This window comes from Chlorocebus sabaeus, chromosome 9, assembly GCF_047675955.1.
Source record: "Chlorocebus sabaeus isolate Y175 chromosome 9, mChlSab1.0.hap1, whole genome shotgun sequence".
Taxonomy (NCBI): domain Eukaryota; kingdom Metazoa; phylum Chordata; class Mammalia; order Primates; family Cercopithecidae; genus Chlorocebus; species Chlorocebus sabaeus.
In genome coordinates, this window is record NC_132912.1 from 107,763,440 (window position 1) to 107,789,414 (window position 25,975).

At 39.6% G+C, this 25,975-nt stretch overlaps 1 protein-coding gene across 1 annotated transcript in view; it reads left to right on the forward strand.

Annotated features, from left to right (window-relative positions):
• SORCS3 (sortilin related VPS10 domain containing receptor 3) overlaps window positions 1-25,975 on the forward strand; it is a 621,661-nt gene that overhangs the window by 316,976 nt on the left and 278,710 nt on the right. Inside the window, exon 4 of the mRNA XM_007964048.3 lies at window positions 8,970-9,128. Coding sequence (XP_007962239.3) covers window positions 8,970-9,128 — 159 coding nt within the window. The remainder of the gene's footprint in view (window positions 1-8,969; window positions 9,129-25,975) is intronic.

The following is a 25,975-nucleotide window of genomic DNA, read 5'->3' on the forward strand; positions in this document are numbered from 1 at the left end:
GTTTAAAAATCTTTTCAGGGGTCATCTCATTTTCTCTGATACTCCACATCTAATCTGCAAGCTGATCTTTTTAACCTTTCTTCCAAAAATACACCCAGAAACTGACTACCCCTCAGCACCTCAGTGCTCTAGCTTGGTGCAGGCCATTCATCTGTCCCTTCTGGTCATTACAGAACCTCTCCCGGTCTCTTTGATTTTTTCCCCACCTCCTCCAATGCTCTATTCGACATAGTGGCCAGAGTGAGAGGATTAAAAAACAAGCCCTAGCCTATCAGAGCCCTGCTCATTGTATGTGTATCATATACTTTCTACGTCACTTGTGATAAAGCCGGAGTTCTTATATCAACACCTGGGTCTGTGTTTCCTTGCTGGGTCTGCATTTCCTTGCCTACCTCATTTCCAACACTACCTTGTTCACTCTGTTCCAGCCTACTGGGCTCCTACATTCTTTTGCAAATGCTGCCTTCCCAATGAGGCCTTTCCTGACCACATGATTTAAAACTACACAGCCAGTCTTTCAGCACCAACCCTTCCCTTTTCTGCTTTCTTTCACTCCAAAGGCCTTATCACCATCTGATATGCCACATTTTACTTATTTGTCTGTCTGTTGTTTGTTCTTCCTTCACTAGAATGTAAGCTCTATGAGGGAAAGTATTTTCATTCTGGTTTGATTACTGCTCTGATCTAGGTCCTTAGAATAGAGCCTGGCATGGAGTAAAGCCTCAGTCAATAGGTTGGATGAATAAATGGTGCGAATATGTTTGTTTGATTAAAGTGTTCATTAGCCTGTTATTTTATCTCTAGCCTCATGTCTTATTTTTATATGTATTTTTTACTTTAAAACATTGTAGGGATATACAAATAATATGAAATTCACCATCTTCCCCATTTTTAAGTGTGCAGTTTAGTAGTGTTAAGTACACATTGTTTTACAACCAATCTCCAAATTTCTTTTCATCTTGCAAAACTAAAACTCTATACCTACTAAACAACAACTCCCCATTTCTCTCTCCCCCTAGCCTTAGTATCTCCCATTCTACTTTTTGTCATTATGATTTTGACTACCTTAGGCACCCCATATAAGTGCAATCATATAGTCTGTTTTTCTTTGTGACTGGTATATTTCACTTTGCATAATGTATTCAAGGTTCATCCATGTAGCATGTGTCAGAATTTCCTTCCTTCCTAAGGCTGAATAATATTCCATTGTAGTGTATACCACATTTTGTTTATCCATTCATTCATTGATAGACACTTGGGTTGCTTTCACCTTTTGGCTATTGCAAATAATGCTACTATGAGCATTGGGTGAACATATCTCTCTTTGAGACCTTGCTTTCAATTGCAAGAGTCTTGTTTCATATTGCCACATTGCATTTTAGAGTAGTCACGCCAATTTATACTTGCATCAATAGTGTCTGCCTACTTCACTCCACTGTCTTGGCCATGGTCACCAATACCCTCCACAATGCTACATTCAATGGTCAGTTCTTGGTACTCATCTTTCTTGACCATCAATTGCAATTGACACAGCTGGACACTCACTTTTGTGTATTACCCAGATGTGGAATAGGTGGATCATATGATAATTCTATTTTTAATTATTTGATGAACCACCATACTGTTTTCTGTAGTGGCTACACTATTTTTTGTTCCCACCAACAGTTCACAAGGGTTCCAACTTTTCATATCCCTGCCAACACTTGTTATTTTCTGATTTTTTATTTTTTGTTTTTAAACAGTAGCCATGAGTATGAGGTTATATTTCACTGTGGTTTTGATTTGCATTTCTTTAATGATTCGTGGTTTTGAACATCTTTTTATTTGCTCACTGGTCATTTGTATTGCTTTGGAGAAATGTCTATTCAAGTCTTTTGCCCATTTTTTAAATAGGATTGTTTTCTTGTTATTTTTGTACTTTATTTTTTTTTTTCTTGAATAGCCTCAATGACTGTAGTTTTGTTCGCATGCTTATGTTAAATCCTGAGGAACAAGTATAAATAAGCTTAATATAATGAATTCGGGTGGAAAGGTGGGGAGTCTAATCTTGGCAAAAAGAATGGCATGTATTGTGGCCATAGGTGAGATAGCATGTGTATTAGCGTAAATGCATATTGGTGTTCTGTGACATTTATATGTAGTTTACATATTTTACGTGTAACAATCCCAGCTGCAGCATCATTGACATTTTGTGTTGGATAATTCTTTGTTGTGAGTCACTGTCCTGTGCTTTGTCACATGTGTTACAGCATCCCTGACCTCTGCCCACTAGATACGAGAACTCCGCTGCCCCTGGCTGTGATAATTAATATATTGCCATACATTGCAAAATGTCTTCTTGGTATGACCCCTGCTTTCCCCTCAGTTAAGAACCACTGTTCAAAGAACGAATGCTGGTATATTGTGAGTAAAAGCCATATCTATAGTAGGCTCTGTTTGTATGGAAGTCAATATTCAGCAACTTATCAATTATATCAGTGGGTTTAGGGGATAGCTATGCTGTCATTGTTTTATACTCTAAGAACTCATATTGATATTATTGTTATTTCTTATTGAACACTAACTTTGCTAAAAGTCTACCATTAGGACTCAATTATACAGTAAATTATAGCCTTTCTTTTTCTATTTAGAGAAACGTCTGTTTGCCCCTATTCTGAGAACATGCCCAAAACGTTGAACTAGAATGTTTTCCTTGACTTTCTGGATCTCTGGCAGAGTGAGAGACTGAGAAACCTTTAGCTTTCAGTTGATTTTAATAGATTGCACAAAGGAAACAGAATACGCAACTGAATAAAGTGACATATTCATCAATGATATTGTTAAGACTCTCTCAGCAGCAGGAAACGGTGCATTATGGAAAGATTTCTGGGGAGGATTTTGATATCTTCGATACTAATGTTGACTGGTTTGGACATAGATAATCTGACAGGATTTTGAGAGTATAAGCTGACTAAGCATAGCCCCTGCCTGACTCCTGACTTCCCTGAGTGTCCTTTGCAATTTGCAATATACCATCAAATTTAGGACCACTGTTATTCCACATTCTCAGGAATTTCCTTCAGAAAGCATTACAAGTTTTTTTTTTTTTTTTCAAAAGATATTGCACCATTTGTATGTTGGTAATCTCTAAAGCTTGTCCATCTCTAATCTTGGACACAGATGATTCATTTGCAGTGAATGGCTAAATCATAGGAACTTGATTGTCTGCAGTTCTCACCCTAAGGCAGTGTCATGTTTAGTCTCCTCATGGGGTATAGCCGTCCAATGAAGAGATGAGAGCGTTCATTCAAAGCAGCAATTGTGTTTAGCAAATTGACAATTATCTACCAATTGGTGTTTACTCTGGCAGTATTCATATTGGTTAATAGAGTGCGTTTTCTTAAAATATTACCAGAAATGCAAAATGCATGTAAAGTGAATGTAAAATATAAAACACTAAAATACGATGTTTTTCTCCCTGACACTTTTCTGTGTTTTAAACTATGGCAAACACACACATACAGACAGCATGAGATTTACCCTCTTAACCCACTTCCACATGTACAATAGAGTACTAACTATATGCACATTATATGTACAGCATATCTCTAGAATTATTTCATCTTGCGTGACTGAAATTTTATAACCATTGAACGGCAACTCCCCAGTCCCCTCTATGCCCACCTCTTGCAATTTTCTCCACAAAGTTCAGGAATGATGGTAGTCAAGAGGGAGGCAAATAATCCCCGAATCACCTCGATTTGTCTCCAACTTGCTTGGCATCACTTCTGACTTCAGTTGTGCTCTTATCCTAGGTAATTTTTTTTTGGTGGGGGGGAGGGGGTCTGGCTCTGTTGCCCAGGCTGGAGTGTAGTTGTATGATCTCAACTGCCCGGGCTCAAGCAATCCTCCCACCTCAGCCTCCTGTTAGCTGGGGCTATAAGTGCATGCCACGACACCATGCTAATTTTTTTTTTTTTTTGGTAGAGATGAGGTTTCACCAAGTTGCCTAGGCTGGTTCTGAACTCCTGAGCTCAAACAATCTGCCCACGTCAGGCTCCCAAAGTGCTGGGATTACAGGTGTGGGCCACCATGCCTGGCCTTATCTTGGGTAATTTAAAGGTAAAGGTTAACATTTATTTAGTACTTATGTGCCTGATAGTGTGCTAAGCCCCTTTAATCATTGTCTCATTTAATCCTTTCAATAGTACTACGAGATAGGTACAATTACCATCTCCTTTTTTTTTTTTTGGTGAAATAACAGACTTGGGATAATTGAGATGGAGTTTCACTCTCATTGCCCAGGCTAGAGTGCAATGGAGCAGTCTCGGCTCACTGCAACCTCTGCCTCTCGGGTTCAAGCAATTCTCCTGTCTCAGCCTCCCGAGTAGCTGGGATTACAGGCACGTGCCACCACACCCGGCTAATTTTAGTATTTTTAGTAGTGACAGGGTTTCATCATATTGATCAGGCTGGTCTCGAACTCCTGACCTCAGGTGATCTACCCGCCTTGGCCTCTGAAAGTGTTGGGATTATAGGCATGAGCCACCGCGCCTGGCCTTGAGTAACTTCTTTCTGTTTACACGTGAAGTGTCAGTCTGAGGAGCTTGTTCTAAAGACATCTGCATTGAGAGCCTATAACCTTAACAATCTGCGAAACCATATATGAAAACCCCTCCTCCCCTTCCGGCACATATATACCCACTGCAAGTCTCATGTCAGTACAAACTGCTTTATAAAGAATCAAAGCAGAATGAGGAACAAAACAAAATAAAAATCTCTAGTGGGATCTCTGTCCTGTTCGTGTTGCCAAAATCACATAAATGCAGAACTCACGATATCTAAACAGCCATTGCCATAAATTATATGTTATATACCTATAATTATACATTGAAAGGTAAGCTTGTAAGTGTCTTTGTTTTTGTAGAAACATGCTATCACAGCTTTAGCAAGAGTCACATGCCTCATCCATAAATTCAGTCCACAGATATATTGCACTTGGGCACAATGGTTTTTAAAAACCCAATTTTAAATATTTTGAGGGAATGATGTACACTTTCCGATTTGACACAGTCCTCACCAGTCCTTGTCTTGCCTTGTCTGCTTCACTTGCTCACTTTACCTGCTTTGCCCTCACAGGCATTGGGATTTGAAATCCATGTGTAACAAGAAAAATTTGAGCGGACATGGGATGATTTTCTTTATAGATTTGGTACATGAATATACAATACACATATTTTACCTTGAGGCTTAACTTCTGACAAAATATTTGCTCTCTGATTATATTTATATAAATAGTATGGCCTCCTCCTTTTTTATTTTTGAGCACCTACAACTAACTTATGTCTTCCGCTTAGATTCCTACTATTTTAATGCTTGATGCTCCTGTGCTCAGAGGTTGAGATGAGTGAAGCTGCATTTTTGGCGGGTTTCTCAGAGATGCTTTAGAAAAGGATTTTGTGTGTGTGTGTGTGTGCGCGCGTGCATGTACAGAGCATGGAAGGTGTGGGTTTTGAGGCAATTAGAGGAGTAATAGTCAAGTTGCTTTTCTCCTGAGCCTCAGTTTCCTTATCTGTAAAATATAACTCATGATACCTACTTCACATGATTTGTGTGAGATTTTAATAAAAAATCAGGTAAAATGCCCAGCATAGGTTACAAATCCAGAATATGTCAGTGTCTATTTCCTTCCTTTCATTCTTCTCAAAAAATTGAATTGAATAGAGACACTGCCAGTGGTAGCAAAGTATATCAAATAATTTCTGATGATAATGTCAGAGAAGGGTAGTAATAAAAATGTACTCTCCCCAACAAAAGCTCCATAAAACTGCCACTCAATATCAATATGCTTTATTGTATATAAATTTCTGTATGTGTGTGTGCACATAAATGCAGCATCTCTGTATATGTTAGTGTATGTGTGCTCACACATATGTGTTGCGTGTGGATTAATGTGCATGTGGGTGTGCAAGTGGGTTTGTGTGTGTCTCTGTGTGCATGTGCGCACAGAAAGAAACAGGGCTAGGGGAAGAAAATACATTGCACAAGATGTTCAATGGTAACACTCATTTTGTATATCGTAACTCACGGTATATAAAATAAAGTTCATTTATGATGTTGGTCTTATCTTCTAATTAAAATCATAGGCATGAAGCTTTTTTATACCTGCATAAAATAAGCAGTTTAATTTTTCTGCGCCAGGGGAAAAATGATTTCATTGCCTGTTATGTAGACCATTGGTACATGATGTGAAGCAAGTGAGGCTGGTTGTGAAAGCTTTTTTTTTGAGACAGAGTCTCCCTCTGCCCACCCAGACTGGAGTGCAGTGGCGTGATCTTGGCTCACTGCAACCCCCACCTCTAGGTTTCAAGTGATTCTCATGCCTTAGCCTCCTGAGTAGCAGGGATTACAGGTGTGTACCACCACGCCCAGCTAATTTTTGTATTTTTAGTAGAGATGGGGTTTCACGATGTTGGCCAAGCTGGTCTTGAACTCCTGACCTCAAGTGATTCACCTGCCTCGGCCTCCCAAAGAGCTGGGATTACAGGCATAAGCCTGCGCCCGGCCAAAAGGCCTCCTTCTTACCCATTATATTCGTCCTCTCAAACTCTGCGAGCACCACAGATGCTTCCTGGTAGGTTTTCTCAAGGGCAGCTTGAGCGCTTTGACCCGTTTCCCCTACCCCTTCATAGGTGCCATGGGAAGAGGAAGTTATTTGGTCTGTGATTACTCTAAGAGTATTTCTCTGCATTATTCACACATGAGTGAAAAAAAGTTATACTGCTCCATTTCTTAAAAATGTGCTGATAACTAGTGATGACTTATTTCAATGAAGCCAAAGCAAATATTTGAGAAAAGAAAGTAAGCTTGTCTTAGAAGCTGTAAAGGAAAAAAAGAGGGAAAGGACTATGAATCTTAGCACTTAAAAGACCTAAATTTGTTTTAAAGCTCATTTTATAATACTAATATATGCTCTGGGTAACATTTAAAAAATTCTGCTAGTTAGCACTTTTATTTTATAAGATATGGAAATTTGGGGGACTATATTTTATACTCTGGACCTTATGGTTTAGACTCCATGATAGAAAATTGGTGGCAACATATGCAAAGATAAGAAAAACTCTAAGAGGAAATAAATTCACTTGCTCATTCAGGAACTCAGAGAAGCCGAGTTGAGCTGGATAGTACATTCCAAAAAGGTTGTGCTGTTGATGAAGCCAGGACATAAACAGGGGTACAGATTTTGCTGGGATGTTTTAAGGATTTTGGAATATAGGAAGATCGATTAAACCATTGAATGGTTTTAAGTGATAGAATGTCAGAATCAGATTTGTATTACAGGTTGATTGTTCTGGCCACAGTGTGAAACATGGATTGGAAAGGACAAGGCTAACGTGGTAAGACTGGCTAGAGTTGTCTTACAGTAATCCAGGAGAGAGATTTGCATGTTTTGGACTAAGACAATCACAATAGGTAAGGAGATAATGGATTTGGTGTTAAGAGTTAATTGAAAAGTAAAATACACTGGCCTCATAGACTTATTCTTTCAGAAGATGAGAAAGCAGAGTCAAGGATGCATCTTGGGCTTTTTGCTAAACATGGATAGTTGGTGGAAACGCTCATGGAACTAGGGTATACTGGAGAAGCAGTAGGGCTGGGATCAGGTACCACTGTGGGGCATCTGGAGCTCAAGGTGCTTGTGGGGCATCTAAATAGAAGCATCTTCCAGGCAGCAGAGCTTCCAAATCTGTGACTGAGACTCAGAGATTTAGGAGTTTTCCCCAGGAGGCGATGATTTTCAAAAGGAAAAGGAAAAGAATCAGGAATGGAAGATGTCACTGAGTAATAGTATATTGAGTGAAAAGGAAGAAAGTCAAAATGGAGGGTTAAAGAGTGGTCACAGTTAAAGGATAATAAGAGAAAGCTGAGTATCCAAATGAAATGAAAAGGAAAAATAGATGAACATGGGGTTACGGAAGCCCCTGAAAGAGAATGCTTCAAAAAAGATGGAATTGTTGTGGTATCAAAGGCTGCTATGAGTTTAAATAATGGAAAAGTCTGGGTGTCTAACCGTTTATTGGTTTAAATACTAAAAAGGTAGTCATATCTTTAGTGAGCTCAATGTAATTGTCGTACTCAGGCAGATCACCTGAGGCCAGGAGTTCGAGACCAGCCTGGCCAACTTGGCAAAACCCCATCTCTACTAAAAAAACCACAACAAAAAAGAATATACATTATGCCATATGCTCAAAGCCAGTTTGGATATTATCAGAGTCAGGTTATTATTAAGGAAACTGAGGTTAGGTAACTTTCTCAAGATGATACAATATTAACAGAGAACTGTTGAGATTTGAACCTGGCCTCTCTGATGCCAAAGATTTTTCATTACAATATTTCTGTCCCCTTGACTGGAAGATGGTGAACCTTCTGTGGGAGTAATATTTGCCCAAGGACCTTTGGGGCTATATGCTTTGGAAAATATCTCTAACAAAGGAATCATAAAACTACTTAATTGAATGCATAAAACAATTCAGAAAGAACAAAACAAACAGTGGGATCGTGGCAGCATGGCAGTGGGGGAGGGAGCTTCTCATGACTAAAGGAACAATGCTGTGATTAACAATGACATGGAGAAGGGATGAGGGAGAAAGAGAGAAAGAGACAGAGAGAGAGAGAGAGAGAGAGAGATGACTATCCCAAGGTCAGGAGACAGAAGACCACAAAAAATGTTCCCAGTGCTTAAAAGATGGACATCAAAAATGAAACCTCCTTCTATATGCAGACCTAGCCTTGCCCCCTATTTTCACCTTAGTTCAACAATAAGACACTAAATCAGGAGAAAAGATAATACAAGTATTTTATACAGAGGCCCAGATGCCCCCTTTTATGCTATAGTGTACAAATACCGATGACTTATTTATGATTAAAGTTATTATATTTATTCTTTCCTACTAACTCTGTCTGTATTTGTCCCTCTGTCCTTTCTTTAGATTATGCTTCTCAGTGATCCTGAAATAGAGAGCAGCATACTGATCAGCTCCGATGAAGGGGCCACCTATCAGAAGTATCGGCTCACCTTCTATATCCAGAGCCTGCTCTTTCATCCCAAGCAAGAGGACTGGGTGCTGGCCTACAGTTTGGATCAAAAGGTGAATAAATACTATTTTCATTCACATCTTGTCATCCAGGTACCACCATGTGAAAATCACTGGTTTTCTTAATCCAGATTTTAGAGGGAATTCAGTGACATTTCATCATTCCAACCCAAATCATTTCATCATTGATTTTGCCTGCAGCAACTAACTTTTCTTTCTGCTCTTAAGTATCAAAATATGTAGACAGGTGTATTTCACTTATTGACAATGCTATTATTTCCTTTTATTTTATTTTATTTTATTTTATTTTTTTGAGACGGAGTCTCGCTCTGTCGCCCAGGCTGGAGTGCAGTGGCCGGATCTCAGCTCACTGCAAGCTCCGCCTCCCGGGTTCATGCCATTCTCCTGCCTCAGCCTCCCGAGTAGCTGGGACTACAGGCGCCCACCACCTCGCCCGGCTAGTTTTTTTGTATTTTTTGGTAGAGACGGGGTTTCACCGTGTTAGCCAGGATGGTCTCTATCTCCTGACCTTGTGATCTGCCCACTTCGGCCTCCCAAAGTGCTGGGATTACAGGCGTGAGCCACCGCGCCCGGCTCTTTCTTTCTTTTTTTAAATTTTTTTTATTTTTTTAATTTTTGAGACAGAGTGTTGCTCTGTCATCAGGCTGGAGTGCAGTGGCGCGATCTCGACTCACTGCAACCTCCGCCTCCCGGGTTCAAGCGATTCTCCTGCCTCAGCCCCCTGAGTGGCTCGGATTACAGGTGCCCACCACCACCCCCAGCTAATTCTTGTATTTTTAGTAGAGACGGGGTTTCACCAAGTTGACCAGGATGGTCTCGATCTCTTGACCTCGTGATCCGCCCACTTCGGCCTCCCAAAGTGCTAGGATTACAGGTGTGAGTCACCATATTTCACATTTTAAAAATGACTTTCTTTATAATTTTACTCATTTGACCTTATTCAAAACAACCCTGTTAAAGAAGTAGGATATACATAATATTTTATAGTGACATAGTAAACCAAGGTACAGAAAGGCTAAGGTGCTTATTCAAACCCTCCAAGCTAGAAGCTGAGGAGCCAGGACTTAAGTGCATGTTATCAGATTCCACGTCTAGGCATATTCCATCATACCATGACACCTTGATTTGGTGAAATTGGAATATACCCTTGCTCTTAGTTGAGTAATAGAAGGGAAGCTTCAAACGAAGTTCATTTTGTTATTTTCTAAAAATACATTAAAAGTCTAGTGACCCCAATAAGACCTCCTTCTTGAGCTCCAAATACGTATATCCAGCTGCATACATAACATTGTCTGTCTCTTGTATGCCTCAAAACCTCTCAACTCAATGTATTCTAGAAATGAACTGGGTATCTCTCCCCAGCATAGCTGGCTCTCTTCCAGTATTCCCTCTCTCTAGCCATTTAATTACAAAATTAGAAACCTAGGGAGTATCTTTAATATTTCCTTGTTCTAAACCCACTATCTGTGATCAATCATGGGATCTAATACCTTTGTATTCCATCCACTTCTTTCTGTTACCACTTCTAAACATCTTTTGATTCCATCCTCTTCTTTCTGTTACCACCACCACTCAAATGTAAGTTTCATTTGTCATCTGAATGATTGCTAGAGTCTCTCCAGTATGTTAATACTACAACCTGAAAAAATATTTCCCAAATATAATGATTGTATGCCTTTGCTTAAACCCCTCTCACATTTCCTCTTTGTTCACAAACTAAAGACCACAGTCCCCAATAGATATTACCAGCCCCTGCCTGGTTTGGTCCCTCCTTCTCTCTCCTGGCTCACTGTTATCACTTTCCCCTTGAATCTTTCAGTTGCTTGCCCTACCTGTCCCCCTTGCTCCCTTTCCTGTGCCTGGAATTCTCCTCTTTAATGTAAGCCTCGTCGTCGTCAGATCTCAGATCCAGCATCACTTCCTCAGGACACCTTCCCTAACTCCCTGACAAAATCAAATCCCTTTTGATGTTCTTTTACATAGCACTATGTACCCCTCATTCAGAACACTTGTCACAGATGAGATTTTGTGCTGATTTTTGGGGTCATCTGCATTCCTCACTAGATTACAAGCTCTATCTTGTAATCAGTCCTCAGTGTCTATCTGTTAGATGAATGAATTAGTGGATGAACGCTGAAATTCTGCAGCTCTCTATATTTGATCAACTTATACTTAAGAAAAGGGATTTTAGATGATTTCCTCTTTGTATTTCCTGACATCTCCATAATCTTACTACAGTGCTTGATGCCAAACTATTATGCAATAATGTTGTGGAATCAATCAGTAAAAGGAAACAGATAATTCTGAGCACTGTCTCTCATAGGGATATCCACAGAACAACCTTGGTTGAAATAACTTCTTCACTCTGCTCTCTTAAATACTGAAACAGTTGCTCCTCAGTGTATATTTGAATATGTGATTGTGAATTTGTGTGTGTGTGTGTGTGTGCTTGCGTTCATGTGATGTCAGCACCTTTAAACAATAATTTCAACGTAACCTTTCTATGTCTCGTTAACCAAGCCTCATGGTGGGCGCCAGGTGCTTGATGCAATCCCCTAAGGACACCCACATGACATTTGCAGAGGAAAAGCCACTGCAAATACATTTCTTTCATGGCATCAAGTGGATATTGTATGAAAGACTTAGCCAAATGTCAGATAGTCTGTGACTTTAGAGGCTTAGTGTAGTCAGAAATTTTGAAATGGTGTTGAAAAAAGTAAATTATTCAGATGTCATTAAATGGTTGGATGGTAATTTATTTATAAGAAGCTCAGAACTCTTAAAGCTTATTTTTATTTGTACAGAGACAAGCTAGGTTAGAGGCAACAGACTTCTCATACCAAGAGGTTGATAAACCAAATGCAATATGTCTCCTGTGTATCTAAGAGTATCCTTTTCCTCCCTCTCCACAGCACTGAGAACATCTGGGGCGTTGCTCATGAAGTACCCTTGTGGATATAATGCATTCAAAATACTTTCAGACTTGGTGGCTGCTCTTTCTCTTAGTAAAAATATTTGAAAATGTGGCAGTGGGTGTTGATGGATTTTTCTAATCACACTGCACATTTCTAGATATATTATTCCTTAGGTACTCTTTCTTGTTGACATCTTTTGCGTAAAGTAGCTGAATGTTCTTCAGGCCCATAAAGTTTCTAACCAGTGCCTGTCCATTCTTCTTTTAAATAAATGATGTGTGAAAGCAGATGATACCCCTGGCAACACTTGCAGAGATGGCATAAAACACCTAGCCCCAGTCATCCAGGTTGCAGAAGAGTTTTTCTTTATTTTGGAGGTAATTTAGCAGTTTAGAGTCAAGGAGAGTGATGCTGTGCAGGAGCAAATGAAAATGCAAGTGTAGTTGAGATTGATATACAAATGTGTTATTTCAGACTAGAGCCTTCTCTGATGTGCATGCTTGAAGGCAGCTGTTTCCTTCTAGAGAAAATGAAAAGTGCTAGTATTAAGGTAACTGCAGCATCAAAGGGAGATGTTTGTGGTGAGGAGTGAATCGAAGTTTCCATTATTGTGCCTTTGATGAAATGCACTAGCAATTTCTTTAGAGTTGGTAAGGCTATCTCGTTACGTTGTATGTATTACAAAAGACCTAATTGAATGATATTTTAAAGGACAATATCCAATTGCTTTACTTTCCCAAATGCTACCCCAAAGCTACAGGAGACTTGCCAGTAGATCTCACTGGGTAAAGGCACTGCTGGAGAATTAAGGAAGTACCTTCTGGATAAAACAAAATTGCATCTAGAAATCGAGAGATGTGCCTCACGCTCTGCTAGTGATATGTGGGTGCTGGGTTGTGAGTTAACTGGGAAACATGTCTACCTGATACTGGCCAAGGCCTGGGTGTGGGGAAGATCATCTGAACCCTCCAAAGCTGCCAAGGAGTGAGGGGCAAATGTACCTTCCATTTGACCCTGCTGGAGGGTCATACTTCTGCAATCCTGATGCACCCCAGTCTACTAAAGTCCTTTCTGATTTCTGATCAGCTTAATTTGGGCATTTGATTAGTTCCTTCTATTGTGACCATCTTATGAGCTTCCCCATTCCCCCTACGTCCCATGCCAGCTCCTTCTCTGTCCTATATATTCTCCTGCCATCTTGCATTTTAATTTAAAAGGACTCAATAAAGACAAGAGATTCATTCTTGGCTATCTTTGAAGATATTTTATAAGAATTTTTGAAGTTTAAAAAAGCAGTGGAAGTAATAGGTTATGGTTGACCAAACTGGAAATGACAAAAGAAAAGCTACTCCCCTCCCTCCATCTTAGAACCAAAGCTCTGTAACTTCTTTTGAAGGCTGTGTCTTTGTCAGTTATTTAAGCGGTAGGATTCTCTTTTGTTTCCATCAGGCTATTTCCTCACTGATGACTGAAACAGCTTACATTGTGATGTGTTTAGATTAGCTGGAGGGCTCAATAATCTTATTAAAACTGAGACTTTTGGAAAGATTTTAGATAGGGTTTGAAGACAATGCAGTCCTAGAAATATAGCTGCTGTTCTCATTGCTGTACGGAGCTGAATGTTTAAATATTCCTCATTTTGACAAGAGACTGTAGTGTTTTTTAAAAAATGGGCACATGCTCATGTATCCACAGATGCATACATCCTGGCACAGGGGCCCTTCTGTAGGAGATGGAGAGCTGAAAATAGCTATTTTTTTTTCTGTGTGAGAGGTAGGATTGCAAAGCTCTCTAATACCATTTATATTCTTGGCAAAATGAACCTTTAACAAATACAGCTGGCTTTGGAGATCAGAGATGAACTCAATGGGATTTCAGACTCCATTGTTTTCAGACACTTCTAGGCTACAGTGGTCTAGAATTGCCAGTCATTTTGATGTAAAAAGCACTTTCTGAAACACTGGCACACATAATGAAGGGTTGCTGTTATAGTATTAATAGTTGGGGAGCAGTCATGCAGCTAAGGATTTTTGTTGATCACCTCCTCCCCGACAAGTTCAATAGTAGCTGACAGATTGACAGACTGGCTAAGCAGCTGATGCAGTGTTAGGCGTGGCAGCTGGCAACACCGGACCCGATACAGAGGAGGTGATTGTCCCACAAGGGCTTTGCCAATTGGACTGTAACTGGGGCAGGTGCTGTAGTGTATCTGGATTGTGGAGGGCCTGAAAACTCAAAAGGAAATGTAAACTTGACTTCTGGAATGCCAGATCCAAAGAAACTGTGCCTTTCATTTATATTCTCTTTTAAAACCCCCAGATTAAAAATGTAATTTTGTTGAGATCCTCCAGGATTAGTAGGTGATGATAACTTTCTCAGTAGCTATTGGCAGAAACAGGCTTCCTGTCTCCTCACCTGGTGGAGATAAAGCTGCCGGGGATTAACTAGGGATGACCATAGCTTTGAAGCTTTTCCCCTGAGGAATAGGAGTGGTACTAAAGGACACTTTTCACTTAAAGGAAAACATTGCATTTTTATTAGGTCCTTTTCCATTCTTATAAAAATCATCTATATATAATTTAAGAGAAAGAAAAATCTCTATCTCTGCATACCTACAGCAAGTGGCCACTGCTTTTGCAGGTGTCCCGTCAGTACAATAGAGGTGTGCTATCTCCATCACCATGGAAACACCAAGAGGCAGAGCAACCACCCAATGGGTGTGGCCCATAATCAGAGATACCCTGTGATACTTGAATGTTACCACGGATCTATTTGAGCTGAGTTCTGAATGACAAAACTGGTTTAATGTTAGCTATGAACTTGTATTCAGTGAGAGAAGGGAGTATCTCCATTCATGGTGTTGCCTACAAAACATTCGTTCAAATGAACAACCTTTAGCAAAACTATGGTTCTAATAGCCTATGTCTTCCCAAGCATGCTTTTGCTTTTCTTTTTTAATATTTTGAGATGGAGTCTCGCTCTGTTGCCCAGGCTGGAGTGCCGTGATGCGATCTCAGGTCACTGCAACCTCCACCTCCCGAGTAGCTGGGATTACAGGCACCCACCACCACACCCGGCTAATTTTTGTATTTTTATGTAGAGACGAAGTTTGGCCATGTTAGCCAGGCTGGTCTTAAACTCTTGACCTCAGGTGATCTGCCCTCCTCGGCCTCCCAAAGTGTTGGAATTTACAGGCATGAACCACGCACTGCGCCCAGCCCCAAGCATGCTTTTTCTATATGATATCCTAGACTTTCTGGTCTCCTCTTCACCTTCTTGGTTACCATTTTAGTAACCTGATACATTTCTTAGAGGGAAAATCACATTTGCTGAAATACTTAATGGAAGATACAGCATGTATATGCTTTAAAAAGGGTACTCAGGCAGGCAACAGTACTTTCCCAAAGCAATTATGTTCCCATGGCAGAAATTCAGCCGTGGCAGTGTTTTAGTGAAGATAGGTGGCTCCAGCCACAGGTGGTCCAGAAGATGGAGTAATGTAGCCTCAGCTTTCCCTGTGTTCTTTCATCTGCTTCCTCTGTGGACTGACCTTGTCTTTATGTACGTGCTGATTTTTTGTGTTAATAACACTGCCCTAGTGCTGACCACTTTGCTTGAATCCAGATCCTAGATTTATGGTTTTCCAGATGGACTCAGGAATTCTTCTGCTTGTCCCCTCCTTTGCAAGTCCCTATGACCTTAAGCTCTTGTCTGCCTGACCAGGCCAGGCCACTTATGCTCCCTCCATTCTCTGCCTATATCTTGACCACTCACCCTGGTTTGACAGCACCTGGCCTTTTAAACTCAGGGTCGTTCTTTCAATTTTAAAAATGGGATTGTAACATACATACCAAAAAGTGTACATCTCATGAGTCTGCTGAATTTTCATTAACTGAACATACCCATGAAACCAGCAACCTGATCAAGAAACACCACTGGCATCTGAGAATTACTTGTGTGCTTTTTCAGCCACTACCTTCCACCCTCAGTGGAGCCACTATCCGTCAAGGTCATTTGTTATTTCATGCAGACAACTAAACTAGGAAAGCAACAGATAGAAAGTAAATTTCTCTGAAGAAATGTTAGAAGGTAGCAAGGGAGGTAAACAATAGAGAAGAAGAAATACTTTAAATGTTAATATTAGAGAACTAGACTAAACCAAATACAAGAATTTATTGACATTCAGTAATCCCAGTTAATCTGGAAAATTCAAAAGGACAATTTGAAAAAATGTTCATTTAAAATTAACAGGTTTCATTTTAAAAAATGTATTACTTTCTGTACGATAATCATAATACTCAGTGTTGGGTGTTATATTTTGAAATAGTATTGATGGATGTGCAAATGAATTTTCCTTCCTGGAAAATATCTTGGCAATATATATCGGAAAACATACACATATTCATAACTTGACCCAATGGTTCAGTTGCTCACTTCTGAGACTATACCAATGGAATAATCCTATGAAGCTCTAGGCATGACAATGCTTATCAAGGTCATTTATAATGGAAAAAACTAGAAAGAAACTTACCACCTACCATTAAGGGACTTTAAATTATGGTATATACATTTACTGGGGTATTATGCAACCATTAAAATAGTGACCATAGTGACCATGTAGCAACATAGGTATATATTAATACCTATTAAATACATATAGGCATATCTTGGAGATATTGTGGTTCAGTTCCAGGCCACCAAAATGAAGCAAATATCACAATAAAGCAAGTCACATGAACTTGTTGGTTTCCCAAAGCATATAAAAGTTATTTTTATACTATACTGTAGTCTATTAAGTGTATAATCGCATTATGTCTAAAAAATGTACATACCTCAACTTAAAAATACCTTATTGCTAAAAAATGCTAATGATTGTCTGAGTCTTAAGCAAGTTATAATCTTTTTGCTGCTGGAGGATCTTACCTTGATATAGGTGACTACTAAGGGTGGTGGTTGCTGAAGTTTGGGGTGGCTGTGGCGATTTCTTAAAATGAGGTAACAATGAAGTTTGCTGCATTGACGACTCTCTGTTTCAGGAAAGGTTTTTCTGTAACATGCAGTGCTGCTTGACAGTTTTTTACCCACAGTATAATCTCTTTCAAAATTGGAGTCAGTCCTCTCCAACCCTGCAACCCTGATAAACCCTGCTTTATCAACTACGTTTATGGAATATTTAAAATTCTTTCTTGTCATTTCAACAATGTTTACAGCGTCTTTACTGAGAGTAGATTCCATCTCAAGAAACCACTTTCTTGGCTCATCTCTAAGTAGCAACTCCTTATCTGTTCAAGTTTTATCATGAGATTGCAGCAATTTAGTCATGCTTCAGGCTCCACTTATAATTCTACTACTCTTGCTATTTCTACTGTGTCTGCAGTTACGTCCCCCACTGAAGTCTTGAACCTCTCAAAGTCATCCTTGAGAGTTGGAATCAACTTCTTTCAAACTCCTGTTCATGTCGATATTTTGATCTCCTCCTATGAATTTCTTAAAGGCATCTAGAATGATGAATCCTTTCCAGGAGGTTTTCAATTTACTTTGCCCAGATCCATCAGAGAAATCACTGTCTATGACAGCTATAGCCTTATGAAATGTATTTCTTAAAACAATAAGACTTGAAAGTTGAAGATTCTGTTCAATCCGCAGTCTGCACAGTGGATATTGTATTAGCAGGCATGAAAATAACAATCTATTTGTAAATGTCCATCAGAGCTCTTGAATGATCAGGTGCATTGTTAATAAGCAGTAATATTTTGGAAGGAATCTTTGTTTCTTAGTAGTAGGTCTCAACAATGGGCTTAAAATATTCACTAAACCGTACTGTAAACAGATGTGCTGTCATACAGCCTTCACTGGCCCGTTTATAGAGCACAGGCAGAGGAAATTTAGCATAATTTTTAAGGGCCCTAGGATTTTTCAAATCATAAGTGAGCATGGACTTCAACTTAAAGTCATCAGCAGCGTTAGCTTGGCTGAGTCTTCCTGTCCTTTGAAGCTTTGAAGCCAGGCATTGACTTCTCCTCTCTAGCTGTGAAAGTCCTAGATGACACTGTCTTCCAATAGAAGGCTGCTCATTGAAAATCTTGTTTAGTGTATCTGCCATCATCCGTGATCTTAGCTAGATCTTCTGGATAACTTGCTGCAACTTCTAAATCAGCACTTGCTGCTTCACCTTTCACTTGTATGTTGTGGAGATGGCTTATTTCCTTCAACCTCACGAACCAGCTTCTGCTACTTCAAGCATTTCTTCTGTATCTTCTTCACCTCTCTCAGCCTTCATAGAATTGAAGAGAGGGCTTTGTTCCAGATTAGGCTTTGGCTTAATGGGATGTTGTGGCTGGTTTGATCTTGTATCTAGACCACTAAAACTTTCTTTATATCAGCAGTAAGGCTGTTTAGTTTTCTTATCATTTGTGTGTTCACTGGAGTAGGACTTTAAATTTCCTTCAAAACCTTTTCCTTTGCATTCACAATGTGGCTTTTTGGCACAAGAGACTTCACTCTCAGCCTCCTGGCTTTCAACATGCCTTCCTTACTGAGCTTAATCATTCCTAGCTTTTGATTTAAAGTGAGAAACATGCAACCGTTTCACATGAACACTTAGAAGCCATTGTAGGGTTATAAATTAGCCTGATTTGAATGTTGTTGTGTCTTAGGGAATAGGGGTACCTGAAGACAGGGAGAGAGACAGGAGAATTGTCAGTAGATGGAGCAGTCAGAACACATACATTTATGGATTAAGTGAACCGTTTCTATCGGTGTAATTTGTGGTGCACCAAAACAATTACAATGATAACATCAAAGAACACTGATCACAGGTCATCATAACAGATATAATAATAATGAAAAAGTTTGGAATATTGTGAGAATTCAAAAAATGTGATGTAGAAACACAAAGTAGGCACATACTCTTGGAAAAATGGTGCTGATAGACTTGCTTGATGTAGTTGCCACAAACTTTCAATTTGTAAAAAACCCAATATCTGTGAAGCACAATGAAATGAAGTATGCCTGTACACATTACATATTACATATGTAAATATATACAACTGCATACATAATATATATTAAGACATACTTTTAAATACATGTATGCAAAAAATAAAGTAAGGTAAAGAAAGGAAGGAATGAAGGATGGAATGAAAGAAGGGAGGAATGAATGTAGGAAGGAAGAAAAAAGGAATGAAGGAGAAAAATTATTTTAAAGAATGGAAGGAAATATTCCCAAATACTAGCTAGGTCTGTTAAGATGATGGAACTATGTTTGTGGGGCTTTTCATTGCTTTCATAATTAAAAATTCTTTAAAGTAATATGCCATAAATAGTTTATGTTTATCCTAGTTATAAGGCAGTGCTCTTAAAAAATGCTTTGGATGTGAATAGGGCTGATTTAGTAAAACTCTTTCAAATCATTATTTAATCCCTTTTCAAGAAGGAGTATGTTGTAGAAGAAAATTTCCCTGAACTAAAGTACACAGCCTGAGATTTCTCTTTTCTTCAGTGTGATTTTTACTGTCGTCCCTTTAGAACTCTGAAATTCTAGGAATATTTTTTTCTCCTAACAGAAAGTGTACTCTTGTTGGATGTAACCTCGATCTACATTATCTACTACTCAGCAACAAATATAGGGTTTATTATTTAGAAGGGACCCACCATAGATAGATGTTAAGGAAGTGATTTATTCTGGTAGTTTTTCAGATGAATTTTCCAGCTCCATCCCAAAATTGAATTAGTATTTGCTTATTTGCTTTGACAGCTGTAATGGAAACAAATGCTTCTGGAGCCAAGGGGTGTAGGCAATTCTAATGCATTGAGCTTTGAGCCTAGGAACTCTTAACATGCCCCATGTTACTTTACTCAGAGTTGGATGTATAGCTGCTCCTTGGAAATAGAGATACGTGTCCTAAAGTACCTCCCTCCCATGTGTGGCACTGACAAATGCTCTCATATATGTGATTATGTTGAATTTTCATAAGCAGCTGCCAGCTAGATATTATTTCCAAGTTGCAGATGAGCGTATGACTCTTGAAGGGCATTCTAACTTGCTCAAGGTCACACAGCCAGTGAGGGGACTGGCCTGTTCTGTATCCTAGACCTGGCTGAGGTGCAGCCACCACACCCCACTCTTCCTGGTTGACAGGTGGACTCTCCCTTGCCTTGAGACAGAACTGCATATGGGCCACTTTTACGCTGAACCCCAGCTCCAGAGAGCACAATAGAGTAAGACAACAAAATCAGCCATGTGGAAACCAAACCTTCAAATGAGTCCAGTGGTTCTTGTGGCATATTTGTCAGCTGATGGCAGTTTCTGGAGTGGGATTTTGAGGGTAGAAGCCATCAGACTGCTTGCTGATGATAAGACACTGGACTAATTAATTCTGCCTCAAGCAAAAAATAAACAACAACAAGGCAGTTGTGTTTTAAGGGGATTTTGTCCAGTTTTGCTCGCTTTTCCCATTAATTCAAATCTTTGAGTTAATGTATAGATTAAACCAAGGTGTTTGTCATGTAAATAGGTAATACTATGATCTGAAATTTTTAAAGGAAGCTATGGAGACAACATCTGTAATATGGTAATGAAGAGAGAAGTTGAAATCATTTAACTTCATTTACAAATCATGAATATGTATTATGCTTTAAATGAAAAAAAGGACTAAAACAGATATAGTGTTTGTTCAATTTGCTAAAGAGAAGACAATTTGTCAAGATTTTTTCCCCAAAACTCAAGCAATATGCAAATGTAGGAAAATCAGACCCCCGTGTTAATTCCATGGCATGATGAATATTTTTATAATCCTAATTAGTACCAGTCATTTAGTCTAGCAATTTCCCCCAATCTAGCCAATTTGAAATTAAAATAGATGCCTTGATTACAAAACTCATTAGCAAAGAAGCACCCTTCTCACTAACCAGTTCATTTAAAATGCACAAACTGAATGAAGTGTGGAACACTTGTGTTGTCAATTGGCATAAGTGAAGTGAGTCTTAATTGGAAGCATTGTGAAGTATTTGTATTGCTGCATGTTTCATTGCAGTATAATATATCATTCATTAAATGTAACAAAAGCAACTTTTAAATGATTTAATTAAACGGAGTTTGTGCACTTGGTAATTTTTATAAAGTCGAATGTCACAATTGTTTGCATTTGAAGTACTGATGGGTATTAATGTCAGGAAGATGAAGTCTGACTCTGCATTTATCACTCAGATTATGCAAAGAATGGCAGGTTTAATGTGAGAGGAGAAAATTAATTATAGAACATTGACTTCTTACTTAAAAGTACCCACGTGCATATTGTCCTTGTGAATTTGGTAGTAGGAATTTCAGAACTACCTGATTTATGGCTGGGAATGGAGTGGAAGGGCCTGGCAGAGGACTAGGAGTGGAATGTAAGGAGAAAATAACACTCTGAAATTTTTCTTTTGTAATTTCGTTTTTAATCAAGGGAGGAAGTAGTAGGTGGAGAGAAATGCTATCCTGTGTATTTTCATCTACTCAAAAGAGCAATAGAGATGTGTAGCAATGCAGATTGATGTTCTGTCTAAGCAGAATGTGATGTGAGTGGGATGGGGGAGGAAATTGGCTTCAGACCAGGGAAATGCTGCGGATGGGGACTCCACAGAAGCCCCGAACTGAGGCCAGAGAGCGAGGAGATGAAGGATGATTTCCCGTGGAAGAGGAGACAGAATGGGCTGTAGTAGTGGCAGTTCTGTAGGCATAAAGTATAAGGCAAATATAGAAGCTGAGGTTCCCCTGATGTTTCTTCTCTGTGTAACGCAGATGTCAGCTGTTGCCTCATATTTATGTTATTTCAGCTCACTTCAACAAGGAGGCAAAACTCAGCCATGTCACTGATTTCTGTGAGAAATCCCATGTTAGCAGACACTATTGATGTCTTGCCTATCCCCACTAGATATTTCCATTCTAGTGTGCTCCTGCTGACTTCTGACTGCCAATATTTGCATTTCTTTGCCTGAGGGCTTTCTCTGAAGCCTCTGGAGGCTATCCACCCCTCTGTGCAGTAAGCTATGGAAGTACCTGGGAATTAGGAGCAGCCCTTAGCCAAAGATAGCAAAATTTGGTGTATAGATACCTCAGCTCTCTCACTCTCATGTGTGGTAACTCTGAGACATGTGTCTAATACTTTTAATCGAGAATTTCCCAATGGAATGACACTCTAGTTGCCTACAAAGTTAGCTGACTTCATAACACTACATATAGACTGCCTTCTCTTACTTGGGTAATTCTCCACGTTAATACCAATGGGTTTTAATTTTTCATCTCCAAAATAAACTACTTATACTCTAGTCCTTGTCTTGGGGCCTGCTCCTGGGAAGACTCTAACCAGTTGTGCCAAATATTTTGTGATTTTGGTGGTGGTAGTGGAAGATTTGTGAGGTCAAGGATGGGAATCACAAAACCTAGGTTTCCACCCAGAAATTACCCTTTGACATTTCTATGTTCCTATCTTTCCTGAACCCCTCCCACTCCCCAGGCTGTCCACCTGGGACACCTGTGAATATGTTACTCTAGGGAAAAAGGGACTTTATAGACGTGATTAAATTAAAGATCCTGAGATGGAGAGATTATCCCAGATTATCTTGAGGGACCCAATATAGTCATAAGGGTTCTTTGAAGAGGGAGGCAGGAGGGTTAGAGACACAAAAAGATGTTACATAGAAGCAGAGGTTGCTCCAAGCTCTTTGAAGATGAGGATTGGCTGGAAAAGGGAAGGAAATGGTTTTTCCCCTGGAGCCTCCAGAACGGATGCAGTCCGGCTTCCTTGATTTTAACCTCATAAGCCTCATTTCGGACTTCTCACTTCCAGAGCTATTCTAGAATAAATCTGTGTTTTCTTAACCACTAAGTTAGTGGAAATTTGTTACAGCAACAATAGGAAATTAATACACTTACCAGCCCTTCCCTTGTCTTCACTGGACCTCCTGCCCCAGAGCAAGCAAAATCAACTGCTTGTCTCCACCAGCTTCTTGAAAGCCCAGACATCCACATACCCAGATATGGCATATCCAGAACATACTTTTGACTCCTGTTTCCATTGATCCCTGTAGTCTTGAAATAAGAAGAGTTTCTCCTTGGAGGTGGAAAAAAAATGTTCTCTATATTGTTTACATACTGTAGCAGTTTGTTTGGGGTGCTATAGCAAAGTACCACAGACTGAGCGGCTTAAACAATAGAAATGTATGGCCTCATGGTTCTGGAGGCTAGAGGTCTGAGATCAAGGTGTTGGCAGGGTTGATTTCTTCTGAAGCCTCTGTCTTTGGCTTGGGCATGGCCAGCTTCTCCCTGCATCTTCATGTGCTCTTTCCTCTATCTTTGTCTTTCTATGTCCTGATTTCCTCTTCTGGTTTTTTTTTTTTTTTTTTTTCTGGAGACAGAGCCTCACTCTGTTGCCCAGGCTTGAGTGCAGCGGTGCGATCTCGGCTCACTGCAACCTCCACCTCCTGTGTTCAAGCAGTTCTTCTGCCTCAGCCTCCTGAGTGGCTGAGACTACAGACTAATTTTGTATTTTTAGTAGAGATGGGGTTTCACCATATTGACCAGGCTGGTCTCGAACTCCTGACCTTGTGATCTGCCCACCTTAACTTATTTACCTCTTTAAAGACCCAGTTTCCAAATACAGTAACATTGTGAGGTACTGGGGGTTAGGACATCAACCTGTGGATTTACAGGGAGGCACGTCAGCCCATAAGACATATGCATGTCAAGGTTGCTGAGTAATGAAAGTCTTACTGCCCTTTGTGTCCCTGCTGCCCTGTGTGAGGGGGCAGTAGAAGTCTTTTCCTGCTGTGTAGCATGAGATGTTCCTGAGACATATGGAATGGAACCGACTACCACGAAAATTGACAGTGGAGTGTTGGGGAGGGAGCAGGGGGTGGGACTTATTCCTGACATGGAAACCAGATCCATGTGAGAGGCCCTGAGCGTGGTCAGGAAGTTTCCAAGCTGGTCTTTGGCCTTGACCCTGGACAAGGTTAGGAAATCATGGAGGACACAAGAAAAAAGATGGTGCCCAGACCATGAAGGTCACTGGGAAGAACGTTGAGGGGTCAGAGTGTAAAAGAAGTCTCAGATGGAAGCTTGTATTTTAAAACCATGGCTATTTGCTTGTACAAACTAGATGTGCTTTGTTTCAGTTTTGGCATTTTGTTTTTGTTCTCTCTTTGCATTTGAAAATGTCACCAGATCTCAGATGGGCCAGAAGTTACAGAAAGTTTGGTTGACCTGAATGTGTTGCAAATCTTCCTAAAGTTTATCATTGGCTTCCCCTCAGCTTGGAGGATAAAGTGAAAGCCTTTAGCTCAGCACATGAAATTTTTTAACGTGCATCCTAACTTCCTACCTCCTCTTTTTAAGCACTCCATTCACTCGTGCAACAGGGAATGTGTCTTTCTATTTCACGCCAAAATGCCCCGGCACATGTGCTTTCTTCTTGGAGTCCTTTTCTTCCGCCTCTTCATTTAGCTAGTCCTAAGTCCTGCTCATCTTTCAAAACTCAAAGAAAACAGAACTTTCTGGAGAAAGCTCAGCCTAGACAGACTTTACCTATGAAACCCTAACTAATCTAGGTTTTTAAGAAAAGTCTAGAAAGAAGCGATTTTCTTAAAACCTTTTTTATTTAATGGTTTTACATATATTAGGTATGTTTGTTTGTTTGTTTTCCCTCAATGTTTAGGACATTTAAAGACATGGGTGAGAGTTAAAGAGAACCTGTATAAAGTTTTTTATTGTGGGGTTGAAAAGAAAGGGAAAAATTATCAAGTGATTTGAAAATAGAATCAGAATTTGTGACTGCCTAGAAGTCACAGGGGAGCAGGTGCCTGATAACACTGACCATGACAAGAATCAAAGGACATCATAGATCTGATAGTCTGATTGCCTACAAAAATATCTAAGGCCAATGGCTGTGCCTGCTCATGGCACACTTCTTTCCTGACAAAGGAGATGCTTGTTTCCCAAATGCACCTAGTGGAAGAGGGTAGTGTTTGGTCGGCCCTGTTGCCAAGGTGCACTGTAGAGGGGATAATGACCTTCCTTTGTGGTTGCTCTTCCCTGTAGTTGCTTTTGTGACATTTTTTCCCCATACCTCCCTTGGCTGCTCTCAGTGCTGGAGGCAGGATCTACCAGTAGCTGTCTGAGTAAGTTATTGAAACAGGCTTTTTAAAATGGAGACTTTTTAATTTGAAGTGTTTGGTAGAGATACTAGGGTTGTAATCTAGAAGCTTTATAATAGGCAGCTAGGGAATGAATGAGGGGAAAAAAAGATATGTTAACTTTTATTTCTTCAAATATGATCATGTCAATATTGGGCATGAATGTTTTCATAACTGAAATGCTGAAAGGTGGCTGTGAAATCCACTCACTCTCCCTTGAGTCTATCTCAGGCATAGATGGTCTCTTGAACCTTCTAGCCCACAGGCTTCAGTCCCTGAAGGGATCTTTAAGATTTCATTTGTAGATCATTACTCTTGATTTAATGTATCTACTCTTAGGTTTACACAATGTCTTTCCCTTTTTTTGATGCTGAAAATGCCAGTTTAATAGTCAGGTAAAAACTCATTTAATCTCCATTACAGGTATCACGACTTAATCATTAAAGATACTGAAAAATATGCCCCAACATTTGTCTTTTTTCCTCCAAAGTAGCTTACTACTCAATAGCAGAGTCTAACAAATTCTAACAAATATCCGTTTGTAAATCTCAAATTTTCTCATAGTGAATACTGGTAAAAAGGAAAATGAAGAAAAGAAGCAGAGACAGCAAAAACCATCTGTTCCCTTCTGGCACATGTCATTGAGAGTATCAATACCCTACTCTCTATACCCAGATACCAAGTGAAGTATATGATATTCAACAAATACTTATTAAGCACTTACCATGTACCAAGACCTAGAGATGCAATAATGGATTTTGTTACCATCTTTGCTGTCATAAAGAGAGAACT